Here is a 25,481-nt window from a genome sequence, read left to right as displayed (position 1 = left end):
TCTTTCCCTTGTTAACAAGAAAAAATCCAAAATAATTAACTTTTTCAATTTTCAAGATGAAATTAATTAGTTTTTTTCAATTATAATTTTGTAATTAATATTACCTCTCATTTTTAATTTAAAATATTTTATTTTATATTTAATAATAAACACATTAATACTTAATAAAAACTATTTAATAAAAATATTATTATTTTTCTACACGGTTGGGGATGAAATTAGATTGAGATTCAATGGATAGTCTTAAAAAAAATTACAATGGATAAGGTATATATCTGAATAGTGGGTATAAGTATTGGAGACAAGTAATTATCGGTAAAATTGAATAAGTATGAGTGTGGGTATAATACTCATCTCGTCCCGTACCCGCATTTATATAAATATATTATTATATCTACGCATATCAATTTTTTTTTACATATATGGGAGAATAACGTCCAATGACTTGTAACTTCATAAAATGTTATTTTGGATATTTGAATATTTATTGTAGTAATGTGAATAATATTATGTGTGTTAGATATTTTGGATGTTTTGAGTTAGAAAATATTTTTATTTGTAATAATTTATAATTTGAATTTAAGATTTTTTTTTTTTTTTAAAAATGTTTAACCACAATAATAACGATTATTATCGATATATTTTTGTTAAAACACATATAATGAATATGGACACAAACACTTAAATATTCAATAATTAAAAAAAAAATATTAAAATTAATATTCGCAAAAAAAATATAAATATAAATAGGAATATTTTTTTTTAAATTACAGATATAGTAATAGTTATTATATTACCGTACCTAAACTGTACCTATTGCTATTCCAAGACTCTACACAAGACTAGTGAGACGGTTATTCAATTTTTCATTCGGGGACCACACAAGAATAATGTCTTCTGATTTTTATTTTTGAAGTCAATATATTTATCTCAACAACAACCAAAAGATTAATTGTATTTCCTAAAACAAATAGTTGTAATTAGTAACTAGACAAATCAAGTCTAGTACAAGCGGTTAAGGTATCACAATGTGACAAAAAAAAAATGGAATTTCGATTAGGAGTATTTATATTTAGTGTTTAATTCGTTGAAATATATATATAAAACCTAGACAATTGAAAAAGAAAAAAAAGAGTAACCAGACATTATGTTACGAAATGTTTTGAAATATATAGTTATTGAGTTTTGAGTAAGTAGTTATGTCACGCTGATATTCCAACATCTGAATTCAATTTTTAGTTTAAATGGATATTTAAATAAATAAAAAATTACAGTTCTTTAATTAAAAAAAAAACCATATAAATTTGTGTTGTTGAAAGGTTAAAAAATAGAAATTATAAATTTATTTCAACATTATTACCAAAATGATTTGAAAATTCATCATTATTTGTTGCATGTGAATGTTTTTGAGATAGGTAGAACCTAGCTTATATTTAAAAATACTGCCAAAAGAGTCTATTATATATTTTTATACTCCAAACAGATCTCCTACAGCGCATAGAGTTTGATCCAATCAAATTGAAACTATAAAAACAAATCCTTCATTTTTTCGTCTTCAATTGAACAAAGGTAGAGAAGTATAGTATTCATTTGTGGAGTAACTTGACAAAATCAATCTAAATATAGAGTGGATATATTTTCTCAGTGACTTGACACCAATTGATGAACATCATCAAATAAAGAAATACCATATGTTTTAATTATTTATACAACTTAAATCATTATTTGGTTTCTTTGGCTGCAAGTCTCTCTCTCAATATTTTTACTCCCATATACCTGCACACCAAATTAACAAAATGTCAACTATCATCTCAAGATGAATTTGAATTCCATAAGATCAGATGATTTAAACTAATATAATTTAATATATGAACTTGAATTTGGACTATCTAATCTTTGATCGAACATCTACCTATGTTATCTATGTTCTGACCGTGCGAATGTGAACAATTCGCCAATGGAATATGCATATACTATATATATTTACCTTCCAAGCATCATAAGAGTGGCTTGAGGATTAGTTCCAGGAGAATAATTAAACGTAGAACCATCGATTACACGCAACGCATCTACACCAAGAACCTTGTAATCACTATTAACAACCCTACCAACTTGACATCCACCATGATAGTGCCATATAGTCATCACAGTGTCTCTACAAAACTGTTCCAAAGACAATGAAGTATTGGTGTGTTTAGGCAATAAATTAACTGGTGAATTTGCAGTCATGTTAAGTAACATAGAGACTGGCATGTTATTGTATTTAAATGGAGAAAAAGCCTTGGAATCAATTATTTTTTCAATGGTACTAATGCCTTGAATGCATCTTTCTAAGTCTCTTGGATCCTTGAAGTAATTAAAGGTCACTAAAGGGTTCTCATTTGGGTCAGTGTTTTGGAGCTCCAAATGGCCCGTTGAAATTGGGCCCATTATTTTTTCTAGAATGAATCCACCTTTGAAAGCTTCTTGCTCTAGACTCTCCATTCTTTCTATTGCTTTTGCTAGGGCTTCTGGGGTCCTTTGCTTTGGAGGCAACTTTGAGAATTGACCAATCTGCATTTTTGTAACCAAATTTTATATAATTAATTTTGTACATAAATCTCTATACTTAGAAAAAGATATTCATTGTTATACTGATATTTTTGTAGGTTATACTATACCATAATTGATGTGTTGTTAAGAGTCGCATATTAAATATAATACAATTTAAAAATATATTTATTAAGGAGAAACTTCATCTGCTACATTTTATTTATACGAACATTTTAAATCTAGCTCATGTATTTTCTAAAGCTATAGTTTGTAGCTAGATTTAAATCATAGATTTGATTGATTTTGCAAATCGTAGACTTTATGGTTTTCATAGAATTGATTTAGGTTAAACTCAATTTGTAAGATGTACCTTAGGAGAAAACATTCCAAAGTCTCTTGGAGTAGAACCACCACCAAAGTTTTCACCACTGGCAGCTTCGATGTAGCTGCCGAAGTTGGTAATGCCAACTACCTGAATAAGAGAGACCTCTACAGGAGCAGGAGACGGGACAAAAACAGCATTCATGGGATTATCTGACATTCCTTGTCCTACCAAAGGTTGATCCAATACTACATTGATATTGTGTTTTCTAAGGTCATTTTCTGCTCCAATTCCACTCAACATCAAAAGTTGTGGACTACCTAATGCACCTGCTGATACTATTATCTCATTCCTACTCCCCTGTTTCAGATATGCCCTGTGTTCTAAACCATGTGCATCCATAAATATAACTCCATCTGCAACTTTCTTTGTTGTAAACAAGATCCTATGAACGGTGGCATGCAAAAGAATAGTAATTTTGTTTGTGTTAGCATATTCCAAAAGATCAGCTGCAGTGTGTCTGTGACCATTTTGGTCAAAGATTGTACCTCCAACCTTAGTACCATAAACATGATCATAAGTAAATCCATTGTAAGGCAATATCCCTATTTCCATCAATCCATCTCTAACTGCTGATTGCCATTGCCGCATTGGAGGCTTGAATGCCACCACTCGCTCCACCCATTTATATGACTCATTCACTAACCTTCCATCCCAACCAGCTTCCCTGACATATATAAGATACACTTCAATTAACAAAAGTTGATGTATTTGATGATACATATATAACAAACAAATATTTTAACTGTATCAAATAGATCAATTTTTATTGACTAAAATATTTTGTAAAAAAAAGAACATGGTACATATATACCAAATACTTTAACTGTATGTATCAAATAGATCAATTTTTATTACTCGTGTTTTGTAAATAAATAAAAAAACAGAACAGAAAGGTAGTATTAATTACCCTATGTAGTGAGGGCTTGCGCGAGTGTAGAAGCCAGCGTTCAAGCAGCTTCCACCACCAAGGACACGAGCTCTTGAGTTAATGACACCATCTTCAGAGACGAAGCGTTGAGCAGGAGATGAAGGAGAAGTATCAGAGAGTGGCACACCAAAAGCACTTAAATTAGTTATATTTGGGTTACCATAAGGTGATCCACCACGCTCAAGTACCAAAACGCTGTAGTTTTGTGACAGTGTTGCAGCTAAAGGACACCCTGCGGTTCCTCCACCAATTATGATGTAATCGTAGTATGATATGTTTGCTGCTGATGTTGCATTCTGCATAAACGTGTATTTTCTACCTGTATCTGTATATATAATGATAATAATATGATTCTTTATTAGTTTTTTTTTTTTTATATAATTGCTGCGCAATGCTTAATTATTTATTGGTCTTCGAAATAAAATCATAGGTAGTGTTATATAGGTTGATTTGAATACGTTTTCTTTGTCATGATTGAGAAATCAAGAATTCTTCAAGTACTAGCTACAATTTTTTTTTCAACGATCAATGTTACTTATTAGAAATATTATCGAGAGTGAGGATTGAATTGATTTCTTCTCATCAAGCAAGCTACTCCAAGTAGTGTTGCCCTTTGCTATGCGCATTCAAGTTTAACCGTACTCAACAATTAAAATCCATATTAATTATTAAAACATTAAATTTGACTATCTTATCTAACTTCAATTATGCACTGACCAAAACAAAGGTAACCAAAATATATTAGCATTATACCTTTTTGAGATACACAATGTTTAGGACAAAAGAGAATCCCAACAAGAGAAAGAAGAATAAGCCTCCACAACCAAACATCCATTATAGCTTAATTATGACTTGTGAGAAACAACAATGCTAAACTTCAAAATTTTAAGTTCTTGTGAATAATGTATTTTTGGTGTATGTTGTAGTGACACAAACCAACCACTCTTCTAGTGATTATATAAAGTGGAAAGCTCAACGATGTCAACGGCTATAACTTTGACTAACGTAAAGATTACTTACTCTTTTTATCTCCCAAACTAAAAAAAAAAATGCTATGAGTAATTTTGCTATGTTGTAGAAAAAATTGCATGGACCACAATGATTCAAGAAAATGCAGATTTTGTGATGAATTTATCGCGCCCATATAGTCCCTTCGCCTCTCCTAAGTTATTGCACCTATATTTTTCGGAATATAGTATCGAGATATATGGAATACAGTTGGGTTTTGCAAATTAATTATTGCCACCCTTCGGTCTCGAATGTAAATAAAAAAGTACTAAGCAAATATAGTTAATTTGGGGTCGGTAAACACTTAGAAAATATTAAATTTGTATCTTGCGATTCTAAAATTTATCTTTTTATTATTAGATTAAACATATTAATTGTACAAGAAAGAAAATGTGTGATTCATTTTTACTTAAAATTAATTAATACTACTTTAGTTTTTAAATATATAATTCTTTTGACATTTTTAGTGTCCTTTTTTATAATTTTTTTTTTTACTTTTTCAACTTCATTATTTAGCTTTTTATTAATTTATTTTTAATTATGTTACATCTGTTTCTACAATCTATAATAAATGCTATAATTAAACTATTAACTAACTCTCTTTTTTCAAAGATAAATTAATAAAATAATTCAAATTATCAACAAATTTAGTATTACTATAATCAACTTTTTCAATTTTTGTGATTTTATCTACAAATATTTACATATAGAAACATAGACATAGATCGCACATTACTCCATTCGAAATGAAATATACACAAAAATAATAGTAAAAAATTAATATATTCAAACTAAATTCTTAATTAAATATATATTTTTTCAACTATTACATTTGTTTATATTTCATTCTAGATTGAGTAATTTTATTTTACTACATAGTCAACAACTAATTGCCTAGTAGGACTTTAACTAAGTTGGAAAAGATACTGATGGGATTCAACAACTTAAGCTCAAATTTGTTTACATTCATTTAATGTAGTTTTTAAGATTAGTGCCTTATCTTATACATGCATTAATTACAACTCTCATGAGGGCAGATGTACATTACATATCTAATTAAAGCTATTCGATCTACAGCCAGAGCAAACACATCCATAGTAACATACTCCCGACACTAAATTTATAGTCGTTACTTATTACTACATTGAACCATATCTGACGAATATTATCATCTTCTATAGCTGAGTTGCTGCAGGGTCGCACCAATGGTTGCTTGTAAGATAGTCTAACGCTCAATCCAGTATTGCAAAGCAATATTCTGAGTCATGTGTAACTCATTGTACCCAAAAAAATCCATTGTAAAAAACAAAAAAAACCGGACCACATGTAGATGATTGGATATGACCATTATAAATCAAGCTCCTCCAAAACCTATGAGGTGTAGAGAAACATTTGATGGTAGACCAGATGAGTAGTCTATACCTTCATTAACTTTTGTTATCGAAAAGACTTTAAATGTATCTAAGCAATAGTTGGTAGTATTATATATTTTAAACAACCAGTACAGTTTAAAAAATAATCATTACACAAACTTTTAGTCAGCTTCAGAATAATTTCACCAGTGTTAAAGATAATCTGAGCAATTAGTTTCAATGAAGGTAACCAGTGCACGATTTGCATTATACTTTCTTTCAGTACTTCGTATATTTAAGCGATAGACATGCACTTCATATTACACATGAAAACAAATAAAATAACATGAGTATAATGTGCAGAATGTAAATTTTATGAGCATTCTTCAATTTGTGTATGTGGGATACACGTGGTGCTTGAACTAGGTAGCATGAACAATTATTATATTTAACTGTCATATATTCATCAATACATCTGGTCTGAGGGTAAATCTTTGCAGTTTGCAAGCTTCTCGTTGCTACTTCCACTAGTTCTTTATTTGCCTTGCGTAATCGGAGGCAAAAAAATAATAGTGAAAGTAGCAAAAAGAAGCTAAAGATTTAGCACCCACTCCATGTTTATCATAAAAAAGGAAAGTAAATTGTTAAAATAAAAAAATGTACAGCCATTTCCTTCAACTTGTATACTCCCTTCTATGCCGCGTCTCCTTTGTTTCAATCGCTGCACTGGCTTTATCAGACGAGCTAAAGTCATCAACATTTCAGTTGGCTACTACTCTCATTCTAACTTAAAGATATTACACAACAAAGAGGTCCAGATTATCCACCTCTTAGCAGGAGTAATGCCAATTACATGACTCTATATACCCACAAAAGACAACAGTGCCTCTCTACCACTGATTTGGGACAACCTTTTAAATCAAAGGTAGAAAAACAACGTCGTTTTTTGTGACTCTAGAGTTGTAGCACTACTATTACCAACTATATGATTTATTCAGAGAAACTATGAACTCATAGTCAATAGTTTGAGTTGTGACTACCATCATATCAAATGACAGTCACTTATTATGCTTGGACATGCAAAAATTTAGGTTCCGTGTCATCATGTCCCGACCATTTCTTCTTCTGGATCTTTGACTTTTCCGGATCAACAACATCAAGGGCACCAAGAATGCATTTGCGGTATGAAAAATCTTCAACAGTCCCATCCGTTCGAATTATAAAAAAGCATCGACTATCTGTAAACTTAGGATGCCATCCAACCTGTGAATGTAGAAGGAAAATGCATGGGCAACCACTAGCAAGAAGAGAACTCTACTATAACATTGTGCATTTAACTGGTAAAGACATTGGTGAAACAAGCAAAATGTACGGAAGCACATCTTTCCAAGAGCCAGTTTGGATAAACTAAAAAATATGACTGCTCAATTTATTTCGAAGGTATAAACTCCAAATTTAGGGAAAATCAAAAAAGAACATTAGAGGAGGACTTCAAAAGGGTTTCAAGAAATCCCCAAAATCTTTCCCTCATTTTTAGAGTCTCAAAAAATGGGAAGGCTGACCACAAACAATTTTGAACTTCTGCATCTCAATTTTTTCAGAAGTTCTCATTTAACTTCACACACACGTGTGTGCATATATATCAGCTTACAAGTTTACAAATAGCTGCTACAGACTATCAGTTTACAAATACTATACAAGATATGTGAAAAAAGGTTCATCTTAGAATATTAGAAAATATCTTATAATATCTACTATATTAATATTATAATAGAGTATCTTAAATTATTTCTTAGGATCAATTTATAATCAATCATAGAAATATCTGAGAATATCTCTTATTATTATTATGATTTGTTCCTAATTTAGGATTAAATCCATGTTTCTCTATAAATAGAGTTTAGTATTGAGTCTTTTGTAATCAAGTTAGCATAAAGCTATTACTAATAATATTCAAACTCTTATTATTTTCTATCCTCTTTTTCTCTAAAATCCCACAACTTCAATAGTAACTTTCATTTTACATTCTTTAAGAATTAGGAAATTTGCAGCTTTAACCTAATTTTGAAATTAAACAAATACGAGCCATTGAAGTTTTAGATTGCAGAAAAAATAAGCAGAAATATTGGATAATCTTCTATACAAGATTTTCTAGTGATGACGTACAAAAAAATGAAAATAAGATCTTATAAAAATAACTAGAAAAATCTCTTTATGTTACCAACATATGTTATCAACAGCACATGGGCCTGTGTTACGTGAGCTTAGCTATGCCACCATATCTAATTGCGACAAAATATAGCAGTAAAAATGAAAATGATTTATTCCAAGGAAAGTTTCTACAAGTAGAGATAATTTTCTTTACAGAAAATATAGAAAAGTTTCCCAACTTTTAAATATGCCACCATATCTAATTGTGACAAAATATAGCAGTAAAAATGAAAATGATTTATCCCAAGGAAAGTTTCTACAAGTAGAGATAATTTTCTTTAGAGAAAATATAGAAAAGTTTCCCAACTTTTAAATTTTAAGTGTTGCAATTTGATACACATTGCCAATAAACATATTAGCATGAGGAAATGAAACAAAGCAGATTTTGAACACATGTCAAAACAACTATCATGCAAGCACACATACCTTTATATGTTGTGGTCCAGAGCCTAACTTTTCATTTCTACGAGGATGAAAATGCAAAACCTTCATTATTGTTAACTTGTCTCTCTCACTTAGTATCTGATCGATAGGATACCTACATAGACAGCATCCGAAGTTGAAAATTATTCAGCAAATCCGGAATCCTAACATTACTACTATATTTTTCTGATTAATGTAAATTGATATCAGTATCTCAGAAAATTTAGTATTTCATTATACTTGATACAAAACAGTGATACTACAACATCGTGGTTTTATATCTCTATATAGATTGATCACAATATTTCTATCCAAACAAGAGTAAGAATTCATTACACTTGACAGTAAACTAAACTTCATTTCAAGAAGAAAAAAGACAGAACCGAACATCATGATTAAGAGGCAGAAAATACTTATGTGGAAACATCTAACCGCACAAAACTATCACGGAAAACGTAATGATACATACAACCTTCCAGCTGTTCAAAGTTTAATATCAATGCATTCTTTATATAGTAATGTAAATATCACTACATAGATACAGCGCTTTGTGATATCAAATGCACAAATAATCATATACTAACACATAGATGAGCTATATGTGGGTTATCTTACTTGTTCAGTATGAACCTTGATGCAGAAGTGAGCTTCTGAATATCATTTGCAGTCATGAAATTTCTTATAACACTTTTCCACTGCTTCGGCTCTTTTGGGGCATAACGACCTTTTTTATGTCTAAACTGAGAATTGCATTTGTCGGATGAATAGTTGTTAGATTGAGAGGTATTAATCTCTTGGTCTAGCTGGTCAAAACTGGTTTCTAGCAGGTCATACACATCTACAGACTTAGCAAGCTCTTGTACCTGATAAAAGCATGTGTTAGACCATTTTAAATGAATAAGGATTCCATGCAAAACTTGGAAGGTATGAGATAATTTTGTTTTTAAAGGCTTATCCTTCCCAAGCACAAACACGGATAAAATAAATCAGATCGACACACTTTGTTACTAGAAAACGACAACCATAGTAAAGTTTGCAAGAAACAGTAAGTTAACGTGTATTAATTGATAATGGCAATAGGAGAAGAATTGCCAAAAGATGTGAGAATAGTTGCCAAAAGTTGTGAGAATTGTCAAAGAATTTATTACATAACGATGCTACATTTTTGTGAGAACAGTTGCCAAAAGTTTATGATAAGGAAAAGATTTGTATATGTCACTCCTATATAAATTTTCAATAAAAAATTAAAAAGTAGAAAAAAAAGAAAAGAGAAGACTTTTTAAGGACGGTGAAATTTACTTATACATTAAAACCTCCACAAAGCTGATTAGCACATTCTCATGGTTTTTGAAAAGAGAATCATATCACTGCTCAATCAAAACCTCAATGGAAGCAAGAAGCTTAATAGATAAGAAAATCAATAACTTCACCTTCTCTGAGTACATGACATCAAACTGTCCACTTGTCCCCATGGACAGACAATTTCCCCAAGCCAATCCATCTAGAGTGCCCTGGAGATTATCAACGACCCCAGACTTAGCAGCTTTTAAAAAGGTACTACCGGGATTCTGCAATAAGGTTGCACAATTTCAGCATAAATTGTATGGGTTATCATAATTCAAATGTCATTAGACGAAAACCCATGAAGCATTTGACTGGAATCAAAAATTTGAAAACTCACAGAAAAGCATGCTTGCACAAAGGGTGATGAAACAGACGCATGATTTCTTTGCCGTGCCATGCCTTTAGAATTTAAGCCCACAAACTCTCCACTAGCCGAAAGACTATTGGCAACAAGACGCAGATGCTTGGGAAGAATTGACGTGCCAGTATCAGATGTTGCAGATGACAAATTCTACATGTAAAATCATACGCCAGTACATTAAATACACATATCCATAAACTTCAGTTGGAACATAATACAAAGGAGGGAATTTAGGAAATCATACATGTAGAAAATGCTGCCACCCAGCATCAATTCCAAAGGCTGAGCAGAAATGATGAATGTTATCCGGATGACTTCGTGCCCAGTCAATCATCGGCATTATCCTGTGACAATGATTTATCAGTGCACCCCAGAATGTACCTCTGTCACTGTCGCTGGACATAGTAACCCTCAAGTATAGTTCACCGGAAGAACCATTATAAGACTTCGATCCTTTTGACAGATCCTTCCAGAGAATGTCAACCTTCTTGATCTCAAAAATTCCTAAAGGACATTTCAGAAATTTATGATAGTAGTTGTCAGAATATTAGAAAATATCTTATAAGATCTTTTATATTATATTAGAGTATCTTGAGTTATTTCTTAGGATCAATTTATAATCATAGAGATATCTTAGAATATCTCTCATTATTATTATGATTTATTCCTGATTTAGGATTGAGTCTATGTTTCTCTATAAATAGAGATTAGTATTGAATCTTTTGTAATCAAGTTAGCATTAAACTATTACAATAATATTCAAACCCTTGTTATTTTCTCTCCTCCTTTTTTCTAAAATCTCACAACTTAAACAGTAGTAAACGTTAGCATATTTTACTTTAGTATCACAAGCAATATATTCATGCACGTGTCAAACAATTATAAAAGGTAAGTATTACAATCTGACCAGTTTTTGGTGACCTGGTCGTCTGACCAGGACAAACCTGTCTTATTCATAACTATTCCTTTAATTCCATAACCCAAAACTAGTCCTAAAAAAACTCCATAACCCAAAAATAAAAGCTAAAAAATGGATTCCAAACTAAAAATGGATTCTTTAATTACATTACCACCAACCTTTTATAGCTGTTCGCAGAAGAAAAGGTATCATCATATTGCGAACCACATCCAGTTGCACAGAATTCATATAATTTTCGACAATTGTAACAGTGATGCAATCTTCACCATCGATTTCCTTATCAACAGAGGTTTCTCCACCTTCCTTAGCCATGTAATGTACAGAACATTTCCTGCTATTTCATTGTCTTTGTTAATACAGATGGTAAAAGCTCCAAGCAAGAATGAGAACTTAAGCAGAAAAATTTAAATAATATAAACTGTTACAATCATTATTTTGAAAAAGAAGAAACACATTAAGACAAAGAGAAGATAATTACATAGGGTTGGGAGGAAAAGGGCTCCTCCTTAACTTAAAATAAAATATAAAGAAGATTAAACAACAAAAAAGTGAAAATTATCAATGAATTAAAGTTACTCAATCCCTAAATATATCAGCAACAGCAAGGAATTACACCATCTATCATCACTACCATCAGGCAAGCTTTACAAGTCACTAGGTAGTGGGCCACGAATGTGTGTGCAAGTGTGAATATATGATTATTTATTATATACAATTAGAACACATTATTCCTCTTCTTGAGAAATATATAGTCCCAGTTTTTGCAAACGGTGGCAAGAGTAACTTAAATGCTAAAACGCAAAAACGAACATAAATTCCATCAGAAACAGCAACAACAAAAATAATAGTTTTGATCATTCTTCTAAGCCCATATATTATTATGCCCCCAGAAAGTTCACAAAATTTCATTAAATACTAAAAACAATAAATCATTTTTTCATTACTAAAGGGTCACAGATTATAGTATAGTCAATCACACTTGGCCTTTGTTCAATCACTTGTCTACCACTTGTCACGTATAAATCTTTCTTGCCACGTATAAAAAAGTTTATCTACCACTTTACTACCTTCATTTATGATTTTCAATCACTCTCTTTCTTTCTATAATTTGGGAAAACTCCTTTTAGATCTGTATCAAATTTACCAAAGCAAGAGGTTTTTAATTTTATTTAGGGGCTATACCGAAATAATTGAAAGTACCAGAGCTTGCATGATATGTAGCAGGGAAGACAAGTACAACTTTTGACAGTAAGGAATCAACCCAAACACCCAAGTTAAGCATTTTAACTGAGCATAATAAAAGCAAAAATATCATTCTGGAATCATAACAATGCAACAGAGGAAGAACATGCAAGATCATAGATGTACTCTATGCTGAGAAGACACAGCAAATCAAATATAGAACTCTGGGATACGAAATAGAAAGCAGAAGCCGAAATTTGTAAAGCATCAATATTTTTAGTCTTTATGAACAGTGAATATTTCAACCAGTGCCAAAAGACAACTTTGAAACACTAGAATTGAAGAAACTTACTTGGTTGATATTTTCAAGTTGGGAAGAGTGACTTTTGAGCCTTTTCTTAAGGAGTCATATCGCTGGTAAAGAGAGTCAATGATAGAATGCACTTCTAAATTTCTTCTAGTTACATTTTCCTTGTCTAAATGAAAATGGCAAACCCAAGGACTGTATTTTTCTAGACTGCGAGACTGAGGAGTGAATATTATCATGACAGTAGAAACAATGTCTGAGAACATCAATCTTTCCAAATAATTCTTAACTTCTAGTGCTGCATACTCAAACCCATTTCTCTGTTTACCAATTTTCTCAGACAAAAATAAAGACACAGTCTGATCACCACCTCTCTTCCTTGAACCACACTCCAGAACATATTTTAAATTCAGCAAAGGTGATGCTTCAAGTAGACTAATAGGTTGACTCAAAGCACTGTAAGCAGCCTCAGAAACCGCACAAGCAGAAAGTGTTCCAACCGGTTCACCACCTATAGTATCCTCTCGGAAATGGCTATCACAAGATGAATCCTCTTCAGCATCATAAGAAAACTGAATAAGTTGATTACCATATAAATTTCTCACTGTTCCATCATATGCATCATACATATCACGCATGAAGAACATAAGTCTACGGGTCAACGTCCCAGGAAGGTCTGCATTGTCACTGAAAGAGCTATCACGATTTGTCACTGAATGAACAAAACATTCTAGTGGATTCAACCCAGTAAGAAAAGAGCTTTCAACCACAGCATATGGAATGTAAGACTGGACAGGTTCAACAGTATCAGAAAAAATTTGCATTCCCTTTTGACTGTTCCAAGCAGCACATGAGAGTTTACGGGGAATTTTGTATGGTAGACGAACCAGAGAATGTTGCAGTCCAAGGCACATGGAATGTTGCACTAATTTCAGTAAATTACCCTTGCTTCCAGCCTTAAACATAGCTAGGAAAGCATTGTCCTTGCACGCATATTTATCAGCCAAACTCTGAATATTGCGAAAAACTTGTCTGAAAGCATCAACAGACGCTTGACTTAGAGCAGCAGATATTTGCCTTTCATAATTCAGACAATCCACGTCAACAGCCACCAAATTTTCAATCTCTTGAAGACTTCCTGAAAGAAAATCACAACAATAATCTACCAATAACTGATTGAAATCACAAGCCTGTTCTGCTTCTTGTAAACCATAGGAGATTTCCTCTATCATGTTTTTCCGTGCATAAGAATCAGAAGATAGGTACAAATCTGACAGGGAAACACTAAACCCTGTCATAGACAACCACTCACAAAGAGCTTTCTGTGCACCATGCAAAATGTCTAGAGTCTTCCCTTGAAAATGTTCTACAAGACTCTGGAAAACATTGTTGTCTGAATCACGTAACCACCCAGAAGCCTCAGAACAAGATATCAGCTCCCCATCACAAACAAAAACGCCATCTGACGGAAAAGCATAGTCAAAACTAGAAGGCATGAGCATGCTGAACAATTGCTTGCCACTCCAACACGAGGTGTTACTTGAAGGAGCTTTTACAATTGCAGGAGGTATTAACTTTCTACTGCAATGCATTTGAAGCTGCTGCATTTGGTAAACATTCAAAAGCACCCCGTCTTCCAACAGCAAATATGCAGCAGTTAAACTATCCTGAGAAAGTGAAAGCAGATTTCTACCACTTTGCCCATTAATAAGTTGCTTATCCAGAGCAACCAGCTCATTAAGCTCTACTCTTGCACCAACTGATTGTGGAATATACCCATGAAGGCAATCACCATCAAAATCCCCACGCAGAGGTGAACAGCAGAGTGGATTAATAGATACTACTGAAGATATTGGAAGAACCCTAACCGTGAGAGCAATCATAGAATGTTGATGTATGGAAGGAGGCCTGTTTATCAACACTCTGTCCCCATCAACAAGAGGCCTATAAAATATGTCTCCTATCTGCACGTCTTCTTTTTTGAACAGAACAACAGGACGACCCTTTCTGCAAACATTTATCTGTCCCTTCTCTAACAAACGCAGCTCACAACAATACAGCAAATTTTGCTTATTCTGCCTATTTACGTACTCAGAAACCTGTAAACCTTCTGCAATTTGACAAGGTAAACCAATTTCACTAAGCTCAAGGTCTGGATCGCCGACAACCACAGTACGGAATGAACTATCATTGCGTTTTCCAAGAACGATATCTTTCATCCATCTTAAACCAGAAGAATTGCAAGCATTTTCTCCAACCTTTCTTAGTTGGATCTCAGTAAATACATTACTTGGTGTTTTATCAGGATTTATCTGCAATTTAAAAGTAAAACCATAAGCAAAAAGCATAATTTTGACTAAGTGGGGAAAACAAAGGATGAAATAGCAGAAAAACTTGCCTTGGAGAACCTCAGGCAATCCAAAACACGAGAACTTAACTCATTTGCTGTACCCCTGAAATCAACCAATTTCTTACAAGCTCTGGTTCTGTTATCCTATAAGTATTTAACCAGACAAAATACCATATTAAAAATTGGAATTTGTGTGACTATATGTGACAGCCTATAAATATTAAAGACTACTAGAAGGAAGAAAAATAAAAATACTTACGAAACTCAATGGATATCCCCCAGAAAGTCGATGAGGGACTTCTGTTACACGATGACAATTTGGTGCCACCAAGAAGCAACTGAGAGCAACCAAATCCATTCTTGGAATATACTTTTTAATAAAGTTCGAATCAACTCCACTCAAAATATTCTCAACCTGAATATCAAAAAGGAAATATAAATTTACATTAGTATAGCATCAGAAAAAACAAAAATGACCAAAGACATAAAATGAGTCATAAAGTAGAATTAAATTAGAATATCATACAAAACTCAGGACCTTGAAAGAGGGAAATGTTATCTATTGGAAGAAATGGACTGCTTATTTCAGCAGGTTATTTCCCAGTCAATAGATACTCCTCAAGGTATGGCAGCTCACATAAAGTAATTAACGCAAACAAAGTAACTTTAGGTGAACAAGCCTGAATCCCACTTTTTGAGTTAATAATGAACGTATTTTTTTGCAGATGTACCAATTCAAGGTCAGATATATAATACTACCTTCCCCTGTCTGCTTAGTAGCAGGTGTACAAATAATCATATGAATGTTTTTGGACTTTTCAAATTTGCATATAATAAACAATTTGTATATATCAATGGGACACCAATTTAGGCTTTTGAGGCAGCATCTTCATTAGAGGCACTAACAAGTAGTTAAGCTGAACACATCACATATCCCCATTCGTTATCAATTATATAATCAAGGAGCATACAAGTAACCTTCTAGCAAATAATGAATTTTAATATATCGCAAATTCATAGTATCCAAAGGATAATGATACAGAACTACAACATGCATGTATGTAAAAGTCGGCAGTGCTACCTGAACGGGTGATAAAACCATTCTATTTGCATGATTTTCTTCTTGTTGAGCATCTCCGAGGATAAAATCCCAATAATCAGCAGGCAATCCTCTCCCCAAATTTCTTTTCTTCTTTAAAGCTACATCATTTACTTCAACAATAATTGCAGTTCTCCTGAAGAAATCATTGGATGAAACTCTGAATTTCATGGTAGGATAACGACCCATACCATTTCCCTATTTGATGCATAAGCCGTCTTAGAGTGCAAGAAACAAAAAGGGAAAAAAAGAAATTTATTTCAGAGTGAATCAAGGAAAATTGTAAAATCAACTTACACAATATTTGCAACCTTTGGGCTGATTGAATCCAAGGAGTGATTTAACACGCTGTAAGAAGGAAATTGAAACTTAACAATAGGAAGCAGATAACAAGAAGACATGCAAATCCAAACAGACCAACCTACACAAAAGTAACACGCAAACAAACACACCTAGAAAGTTAAAAATTATAGGATGATTTTGACAGATGGAAGCAAAGACTACAGATACCTCTGTACTTAAGCAGGTATAATTTCTCAGACGCTGTCTGATTGTGCTTGAGAATAACATATAACTTAACTTGGGAAATATTTTGGAAGGATCTTAAAAATTCTGATAAGTTGCCATATAATTTAAGCATTTCATCCCAAGATGGAGGGTCTAAACTCAAATTTCTTTACACAAATAATAACTGGTTATTGGATTGATTTTAATATTGTATTAGCTCTTGTCTATTAATGGAATGGGATGCAACAGACCAAGTGGGAAAAGACAGAAAGGCAAGGAAAGGAATGAAACAAAGCTACTTTCCATTTCTTTGAAGGTTAATAAGGCAACAAAGCGGGTCCGTTTGCCATTATTTGGGAGTTATATTACAAAGGATGAGAACAAAATCATTTTATTTTCAACTACATTACAATTACAATTTTCAGTTCCCCCATTCTACCTCATTTTTGCGGGAACAAAAGTTGATTCTATGAGGGAAATAAAGGGGAATAGGAATAAGTGTGGTAGCAAGCCAATAAAATATATAAAAGAGGAAACAGAGAGGAATAGGATTGGGAGAGATAGGACTCTCAAATTCCCTAGCTTATATGCTTGTGTTTTGTAGGTCATACTGAGGAGCACCATTACATTGTGTTCTATAAAAAAATCCCATTGATTTCTCTTTCTTGATCTACTTTCTTGTTGGCTTTTTCTTGTTGGCTTTTTACTACTTGTTGGGTATGAAATAGTCAATTATAAATGAAAGAAAAAGACTAAAGTTGGTTTGATTAAAACAAACAAAACAAATAGGAGCCTGTAAATGAGATAACTATAACCTACATTCCTCTCATACATAATTGAACTGTCACGTCGTGGCTTAATCAGCCATCTAATTCGGGCTATAAATGCTGAGGCTAAAGTTCTTTATATAAAGTATTTTGAACCTTATACCAAAGCACAATGAACCTTAAAGCAAAGAACTGATGCCTGACCCAGGTCAATAATATCATAAAATATGATTGCACATATTGTGTTTTGATCAGCATTGGTTAATACAATTTTTCTTTCTAAAAAAAAATCATGAAATATTATGACACACACACACCATGTTTTAACAACATAACATAAGAATATTAGCGTTGCATTAAATAAATTCCATTAATTCATCATGAAATATTATGACTCACGCACCATGTTTTAACAACATAAGAATATAAGTGTTGCATTAAATAAATTACATTAATGCATGAGATAAGAAAAGATAGTCATGTGGATGCTACGTGTAACTCCAACACAAAATAGGGGTTAAAAATAAAACATCAGTAGGTATTTCAGTCATTATGTGTACTTATCACTCATAGTCTATATAAAGAAATTCTACTGTGTAGTTGAAACACACGGGTTATTATTCAACATGTCTCTCAATATTTTCTTCTCTTTCAACATGGTATCCAGAGTCTATTGAGAGACAACCTAATCTTCAACTATCCGGTGGACCCACTGTCTTCGGTGAGAAATTTTTATTCGGCAAACAACGTTCTCAACTCCGGTTTTCCCCCTTCCTGATTGTGCTACGCTGTTCTCTCAATTTTTTTCAGCCGCTGCGCTTTGCTTTTCACTGCCATCACTCTCTTCGACGACCTTTTTTGGCGAACCACCACTCCAGCAGCGTCTTACACCCCAGATCAGCCCACCCGTCAACGCGCATCATTAAAAAAGGCACATTACACTGATTTTCAATCCACTTCTCACATGTGAATCGATTTGGAGTCAGGCAAAAGGCACTTTACACTAATGACACTCATCGTCACTATGAAGTTTGTCACCCCTTATTGAATATCATTACCCTGAAGACGATAGATGACTTTATTTCTTCATATATTGGCACTGTTCATAGTACACTTCATGATTTTAATGAGCTTCTCCCTCCTGCGGCAAGTAATCCAGTTGAACAAAAGGAGTTGGATCGACGCAACACCTTCTTCATCCTTCTTGCACTCTATAGCCTGCCCCACTAGTACTCTGCAACCAGTGATCAAATTTTAAGGTCAGTTACTGTTCCGGATATGTCTACTACCTAAGCAATCCTCCTTCGAGTACCAGCAAAACATCTAGTCGAGCCCTCCATTACTTCAGCTTCAGGTGACATTGTTGCCCTTGCATCTCTAGGACATAATCAGAGTCGCTCTCGTCGAGGACCATCCAACTCTAAGCCTCGTCTTGGGAGCATTGTAATCGGCTTGGACACACTATTGATCGTTGTTGGAAGTTACATGGTAAGCCTTCACCTTCGCCTTCGATAAATGCAACTTAGCTTGACCCTTCTGCCACTATTCAGACTACATCATCTCCATAGGGCTCCACGGCAAACTATGAAAATTTCCTCCAATGAGTTCAGAGTCATTTAAACTCTAGTTCTACTATTTTGGTTGCACACACTGGTAATTAATTTGTTTACCTCTCTCACTCATCTTCTCTCGGCCCTTGATTTTGGTTCGTCTGATTACGTCATTGGTAATCAAGGTCTCTTTTCTTTCTCTCTCTACATCTGATTTTTTACCTACTATAACTGTTAGAATATTAGAAAATATCTTATAATATCTTTTATATTATATTAGAGTATCTTGAGTTATTATCTATGATCAATTTATATTTATAGAGATATCTTATAATATCTCTCATTATTTATTATGATTTATTCCTGATTTAGGATTGAGTCTATGTTTCTCTATAAATAGATATTAGTATTGAGTCTTTTGTAATCAAGTCAGCATTAAGCTATTATCAATAATATTCAAACCCTTATTATTTTATCTCCTCCTTTTCTCTAAAATCTCACACTTTCAACAATAACTTCTGCCAACGGCTCTCAAACTCGATCTCAAGGGGTTGGCACTGTCCAAATTCTTCCTTCCATTTCAGTTGCATTTGTTCTCTATGTATCAGGATGTCCTTTTAATTTACATTCAATTAGTCGATTGATTCAGTCCCATGACTACATTATTATTTTCACTAATAATAATGTTACCCTGCATCGGATGTAAGTCTCAAGGCCTCTATTACCTTTATCTATCATCCAAGACGTGCTCAGCAACAGATTCCCCTCATACTATCCATGCTTAGCTATGACACCCAAGTCTTACCAAACTTTTAAAACTGATGTTTAGTTTGTCTAAGTTGTCCACTTTATATTGTGAGTCGTGACAATTAGGGAAACACAGTCGTAATCATTTTCTTGATCGAGTCAATAAAAGGCCTTTGTCCCCCTTTGCTTTAGTTCACTTTGATGTTTGGAGTCCTTCTCGTACTGCTTCTACTTTAGAGTCTAAGTATTTTGTTACTTTAATTGATGATTACTCTCGTACATGGTTATTTTTAATGAACAATAGATTTAAATTGTTTTATATTTTTGAGCAAGCAATACTTAATGAGATGTGTGCTCTACAAAGGGTGGTACTTAGGAACTGGTCCCTTTACCTCATGAGAAGTGTTTAGTAGGTTGTCATTGGCTCTATACGGTCAAGATTATCCCTGATGGTAAGATTGATCGATTTAAGGCTCACTTAGTGGCAAAAGAATATACTCATATTTTTGGGTTGAATTACAGCGATACCATATCACCTGTTGCCAAAATGGCATTTGTCAGCCTGTTTTTCAATATTGCAGCAATTCGACATTGGTCTCTCCATCAACTTGACATTAAAAATATCTTTTTGCACGGTGATCTTGAAGAGGAAGTTTATATGGAGCAACCACCATGGTTTGTCGGCTACACAGGTCCCTTTATGGTCTTAAACAATCTCTTAGAGCTTGATTTGGCATATTCAATTCTGTAGTACATGAGTTTGGTATGATTCTTAGTGAAGTCGATCACTCTATATTTTATCGTCGCTCAACTCAAGGGTGCATCTATCTTATTATTTATGTGGATGACATTGTCATAACTGGTAGTGATCAGTAAAGAACACTTGAGTTGAACCAACATCTTTCAAATCAGTTTCAGACTAAAGACCTCAGTAGACTCCGTTATTTTTTGGGCATTGAGGTAGCCCAATCCAATGATGGCCTTGTAATTTCACAAAGAAAATATGTTATGGATATTCTTGGAAAAACAGGTCTAGTAAATGTCAAGCCAGTTGATACTCCTATTAATCGAAATGTCAAACTTACACCTAATCAAGGGGGGCCTCTATCAGATTCAGGAAAATATAGGAGATTGGTTGGAAAATCAAACTATCTCATAGTCACCCATCTTGATATTTCCTTCGCTGTCAGTGTGGTAAGCCAGTTCTTAAATTCTTCTTGTCATATGAATGTTGTAATATGGATTCTTAAATACATCACAAGTGCACCTAGAAAATGTCTCATTTATGAAGATAGAGGACATACTCAGATAGTTGGTTACTTAGATGTCGATTGGGCAGGCTCACCCATTGATAGACGATCCACTTACGGGTATTGTGTACTTGACGGAGGAAATTTAGTATCTTAGAAGAGCAAGAAACAAAATGGTGTTGCAAGATCCAGCGTTGAGGCAGAATACAGAATCATGGCACTAGTAACATGTGAGTTCATCTGGTTGAAACAAGCTGCAATTTGAAGAGGTCAGCTCAATGACACTAATATGTGATTATCAAGTTACATTGCATTTTGCCTCAAATCTTGTGTTTCATGAGACGACCAAGCATATTGAGGTAGACTACCATTTTGTTAGAGAAAAGATCGAAACAGGCAACATCATCACTTACTTTGTCAATTCTAATGATCAGTTGGTAGATGTTTTTACAGAGTCATTGCGAGGTCCTAGAATTAATTATGTGTAACAAGGTGGATGCATTTGATTTATATGATCCAGCTCGAGGGGGAGTGTTGAAAATAAAATATTAGAATGTACATAAATAGAAAGTTTGTAAGTATTCTAGTAATTGTGTGTACTTATAACTCATAGTCTATATAACGAACTTCCGCTGTGTAGTTGAAACACACGGGTTATTCAACTATTCCAGCCCAAATAGTAAAGAGTTATTATGATTGAAAAGGAGGAACTTCAAGCTCAGGCTTACAGTAAAATTTTCATGTAAAATTCAGTTCTTCTCGTTCATCTTACTGACATCTGGTGAAAGGTTTTACACTATCCAATAGTGAAAATAGTTATTACAACCTAATAATATGAGACATTATATTGGTTGCTTAAACTGTGAGGGTTTAACATGGACAATGAATAAAATTTTACAGCTATTCTAATTTCTAACTAACATCTGACAAAAATTCATATAAAATGTCATACACAGAATAAAGTTACCGCTCAAACCTAGGTCAAAAGAAATCATTTACTGTAGCAACAAAGAAGATCATTGCATTGCATGTCATTCGAGTAGTAAAAGTTTCACTCAAAGCTGAAAGTTTTTATACAGGTTCCCCCCCAGGCCTAATAGATTATATGAAGTTCTATACAAGATGCTGCGGTCCAGAACTAAGGTAGTGTTATAACAAAAACAGATCATCTGTATTGATGTTGCTAGAAGCAAAAGACAGCTGACCTTGATCCGTAATTCACGTCGAATAGATTTACATGCAGGGCAAATCTTGTTCAAGATTTCCGCAATCTCTGCCATGAAGTATGGATGTAATATGGTAAAAGGAAATTTGATTGCTCCAAAATGACCTGAAATAACAGATTACTCTATCAGCATCTAATACATACTAAATAATCAAACCACAAATCTCCAACCATATTTTCTATATAGTATGTCTATCCACACCTTCACAGGACTTTCTATCTTTTGAACCACATGTCGTGCACCCCAAAGACAAATTTGGAAGTCCCAAATCAGAACAAGTGACCTGTGTCGGTGCATTTATCTCTAAAGCAGAAATCTTCTCCTGCAAATGTAAAACTAAATAACATAAATATGTGATTAATAAATTACATGGCAATCAGAAGAGATTTATGATTGATAATCCATTCCACAAAATAGGGTTTTCTTCCTTCGAAGGGTAAAGGTAACCCAAACAAGAATGTGCTTTCAAGTTTGAACCCACCCTCCTCTCCGTATTTCCATGTTACATTACATGTAAGTTCATGCACTTGACATAATTCCACTGCTAAACCAACTTTAAATAAACTGATACACACCGAATAACTACAGAGCTTATATAGATATAAGAACAAGAATATACTTAACTATATCTTCTCCCGTTAAAACATCAAACTTTATCGCCTTTATGAGACCAGATGGCACTATGTGCTCTGTAGCGAGGTCTTCATCATCCATGGAATTTGGTAACCTTGCACACAGCAGAAAATTTCAAGCAGCCTATTCATTTGCAAAGTATTAATAAGAGTGTTGACAAAATGAGCTCAAAGAACAGGCGAGTAAAATCATGCACATCCATACTATCTAAAGCTGAATTTGTATGTTTGCCTGCTTAGTCTTAGGCTGCATGGATATGGCTATGAAATATATACAGGTATGACAAAATTTCTAAAACCTAAGGAATGGATGCAGTGGGCCATATTATAAAAATATAAAATATTAAGAAAAAATAAGCAATCAAGTATTTAAAACAGAAGGCAAATACATTTTGTTAGTAGCGAACTGAACAAATCCGTAGTAAAAATGTCCGTTTTGAGTGAACTAGCTAGTAATTAGATAATACAAGCTGAAAGCTCCTTGTGATGCTTAACCAAACCGTCCCTAAACTACTAAGTGCATGTTTGGATTGACGGTATGTTTGGCAGAATCACATTGTAATAACGTGATTTTTGGCAAAAGCTACAGCTTCAATAAAATCAACTCAAGGTGTCTAGTCAAATTCACATTGGCTCCAAACATGCCCTAAATGTTCACAATGGCTTAATTTGAAAAGAAAAATAAATATAAAAAAGGAAGCCTATCAAGAAATCAAATATTATACTAAAGATTAAACAAATTATTGAAGATATGCTTCCTGAAACAGATATCATAATAATACCTTGAAAAACTTGGGCGCAGTAATAAGCTGCGCTCCAAGGTTCGTGGTAAGAAAGGACTAACTGTATCACTCTGTGCCCGAAAGAACTAATTTCAAGCCCAAAAGATTTCGCGATAACCTGCAAAAGAAAAGGAGTATACAAATTAATACTATGAGGTCATAGAATATGTCATTCAGCATTAATATTAAACCAGATATACTAACTTCACTAAGGGGAAAAACAACCAAACACATACATCAGGTTAGGACTGAAATTTCATACAAACTGATTCAATAATCTTAACTAATCAATATCGTTAAAAGCATATGATTAATTAACAAAAGAATCAAAGAAATTAATTTATAATGAGTGAAAAATGAAAGCACATTGCGAGAAAAAACGATTCTGGAACAAAAGAAAAAAGTACGATCATGTAACATGCAAAAGAAAAATATCAAACACATTGCAATAATCATTCTCACTCAGCAGTAATCGAAGTCGAGGAGGTTAAAAATAGAGCGATTAAAGGAGCTTCAAGAAAGAAAAACCAAACTAAAAAGCATTGATCGTGGAAAAGCGATTATGAAAAAAATGGAGTAAGGTATTTAACTCAGTTATGAATGCGGAGACTAAGGTGAAAAGAGTATGAGGTTGAGTTTACCCCCAAAATCGCAGAGAAAATAACGAATAAGAGAGAGAGAGAGAAGAGTTAAGAATTCGAGTTAGCGTGGGAAAGAAAGGAAAGAAAAGAAAAATAAGGAAAACGCCGCCGGTCACTTTCGAAAGAAGAGAGAAAAGGTATTCAATAAGTTGAGAGAGAAACAAAAAAAGAGTGAAGTTGTGGAGACCGAGGGTGAAAGAAGTGCTTTTTGGTTCGAGTCTCTAGGTCACTCATAATATAAACCCCTTATACTTGCTTTATTTTACAGAACTAACCTCACTTTGCCCCAAAACCTGTGTCCTATCTCTGCTGCTAAATAATCATCATCTGTCATGTAGTATTCATGTCTCTTTAGTTTAATAAACACACATCACGTGTATTTATTATTTTTCGAGATAAATACATTTTTAAATATTACTACTAACTTTTCCATAAAGTACCACTATTAATTTAAGAGTTTAATTCATATTCACTTCACATCACAATTATAAAATAATTTTGACATAAATTAAATAAATTTTATTAATTTAAAAATAAAGATTAATTGATAATAAAAAATTAATAATGTATATAGTGTAGTCTAAAAACAATTAATCAATACTTCTATAAAAATTCATTTATTAAATAAAAATATATTTTATTTGCCTTTATAATAACTGTTGTATTGTAAAAAATATTAATTATTTTTATTCATACTCTTCCGTTAATATTATTTTTAAATTATTGTTATATACATTGTTCACATTTTTATATTTTACATAAATTAAAGAAATTTTATAAATAAAATATAATGTTAATTTTATTAGATTATTTTTATTAGTCATTAATATATTTTTAATACATTGTTCACATTTGTTATAGATATCATTTTTTTTCATTCTCTCTCTCATTTCACTGTCTCTCCGAACAAAACACCCAACAATCACCTGTTTTTCTATTATATTTGCAAGTGCAAAGTTATTGTGCTAAAAGATAAAT

General features: G+C 33.1%; 2 protein-coding genes across 9 annotated transcripts; both read right to left on the bottom strand.

Annotated features, from left to right (window-relative positions):
• Positions 1 to 1,559: 1,559 nt before the first annotated feature.
• LOC101507665 (protein HOTHEAD-like) lies at positions 1,560 to 4,783 on the bottom strand. The gene is made up of 5 exons (XM_004511555.4): positions 4,599 to 4,783; positions 3,825 to 4,170; positions 2,903 to 3,581; positions 1,988 to 2,553; positions 1,560 to 1,776 (listed from the first exon to the last, which is right to left on the bottom strand). Exons 1-5 carry the CDS (start codon positions 4,678 to 4,680, stop codon positions 1,722 to 1,724), a joined length of 1,728 nt encoding a protein of 575 aa, XP_004511612.1. The 5' UTR covers positions 4,681 to 4,783; the 3' UTR covers positions 1,560 to 1,721.
• A 1,849-nt stretch (positions 4,784 to 6,632) lies between these two features.
• Positions 6,633 to 24,710, bottom strand: LOC101506487 (DNA-directed RNA polymerase IV subunit 1). 8 transcript variants are annotated; one of them, XM_004511550.4, is made up of 17 exons: positions 24,453 to 24,710; positions 23,863 to 23,980; positions 23,073 to 23,204; positions 22,650 to 22,770; positions 22,428 to 22,552; positions 16,699 to 16,749; positions 16,384 to 16,599; positions 15,562 to 15,717; positions 15,351 to 15,446; positions 12,998 to 15,264; positions 11,622 to 11,797; positions 10,789 to 11,048; positions 10,521 to 10,694; positions 10,270 to 10,407; positions 9,455 to 9,702; positions 8,843 to 8,954; positions 6,633 to 7,468 (listed from the first exon to the last, which is right to left on the bottom strand). In XM_004511550.4, the coding sequence occupies exons 3-17, from the start codon at positions 23,160 to 23,162 to the stop codon at positions 7,271 to 7,273; spliced, it is 4,428 nt and encodes a 1,475-aa protein (XP_004511607.1). In that variant the 5' UTR covers positions 23,163 to 23,204; positions 23,863 to 23,980; positions 24,453 to 24,710; the 3' UTR covers positions 6,633 to 7,270. The 8 variants fall into 8 exon arrangements, with proteins under 8 accessions (XP_004511607.1, XP_004511609.1, XP_027193329.1 ...); XM_004511552.4 differs by having other exon boundaries at positions 23,073 to 23,175; XM_027337528.2 differs by having other exon boundaries at positions 23,068 to 23,204; positions 24,504 to 24,710.
• Between the last annotated feature and the right edge of the window lie 771 nt (positions 24,711 to 25,481).

Source organism: Cicer arietinum, chromosome 8, assembly GCF_000331145.2.
Source record: "Cicer arietinum cultivar CDC Frontier isolate Library 1 chromosome 8, Cicar.CDCFrontier_v2.0, whole genome shotgun sequence".
In the NCBI taxonomy this organism is placed as follows: domain Eukaryota; kingdom Viridiplantae; phylum Streptophyta; class Magnoliopsida; order Fabales; family Fabaceae; genus Cicer; species Cicer arietinum.
The sequence above is the reverse complement of the archived record's forward strand: the minus strand, read 5'-3'. Positions and strand labels throughout refer to the sequence as shown.

Coding starts and splice junctions, on each gene's coding strand:
- LOC101507665 (XM_004511555.4), bottom strand. CDS start 4,680: ATGGATGTTTGGTTGTGGAGGCTTATTCTTCTTTCTCTTGTTGGGATT. Junction 3,582..3,824: donor GCAAGCCCTCACTACATAGG/GTAATTAATACT, acceptor TATATATGTCAG/GGAAGCTGGTTGGGATGGAA. Junction 1,777..1,987: donor ACTCTTATGATGCTTGGAAG/GTAAATATATAT, acceptor TTTGGTGTGCAG/GTATATGGGAGTAAAAATAT.
- LOC101506487 (XM_004511550.4), bottom strand. CDS start 23,162: ATGGATGATGAAGACCTCGCTACAGAGCACATAGTGCCATCTGGTCTC. Junction 15,265..15,350: donor ATTGCCTGAGGTTCTCCAAG/GCAAGTTTTTCT, acceptor TTTAAATTGCAG/ATAAATCCTGATAAAACACC. Junction 7,469..8,842: donor CTGGACCACAACATATAAAG/GTATGTGTGCTT, acceptor CTACATTCACAG/GTTGGATGGCATCCTAAGTT.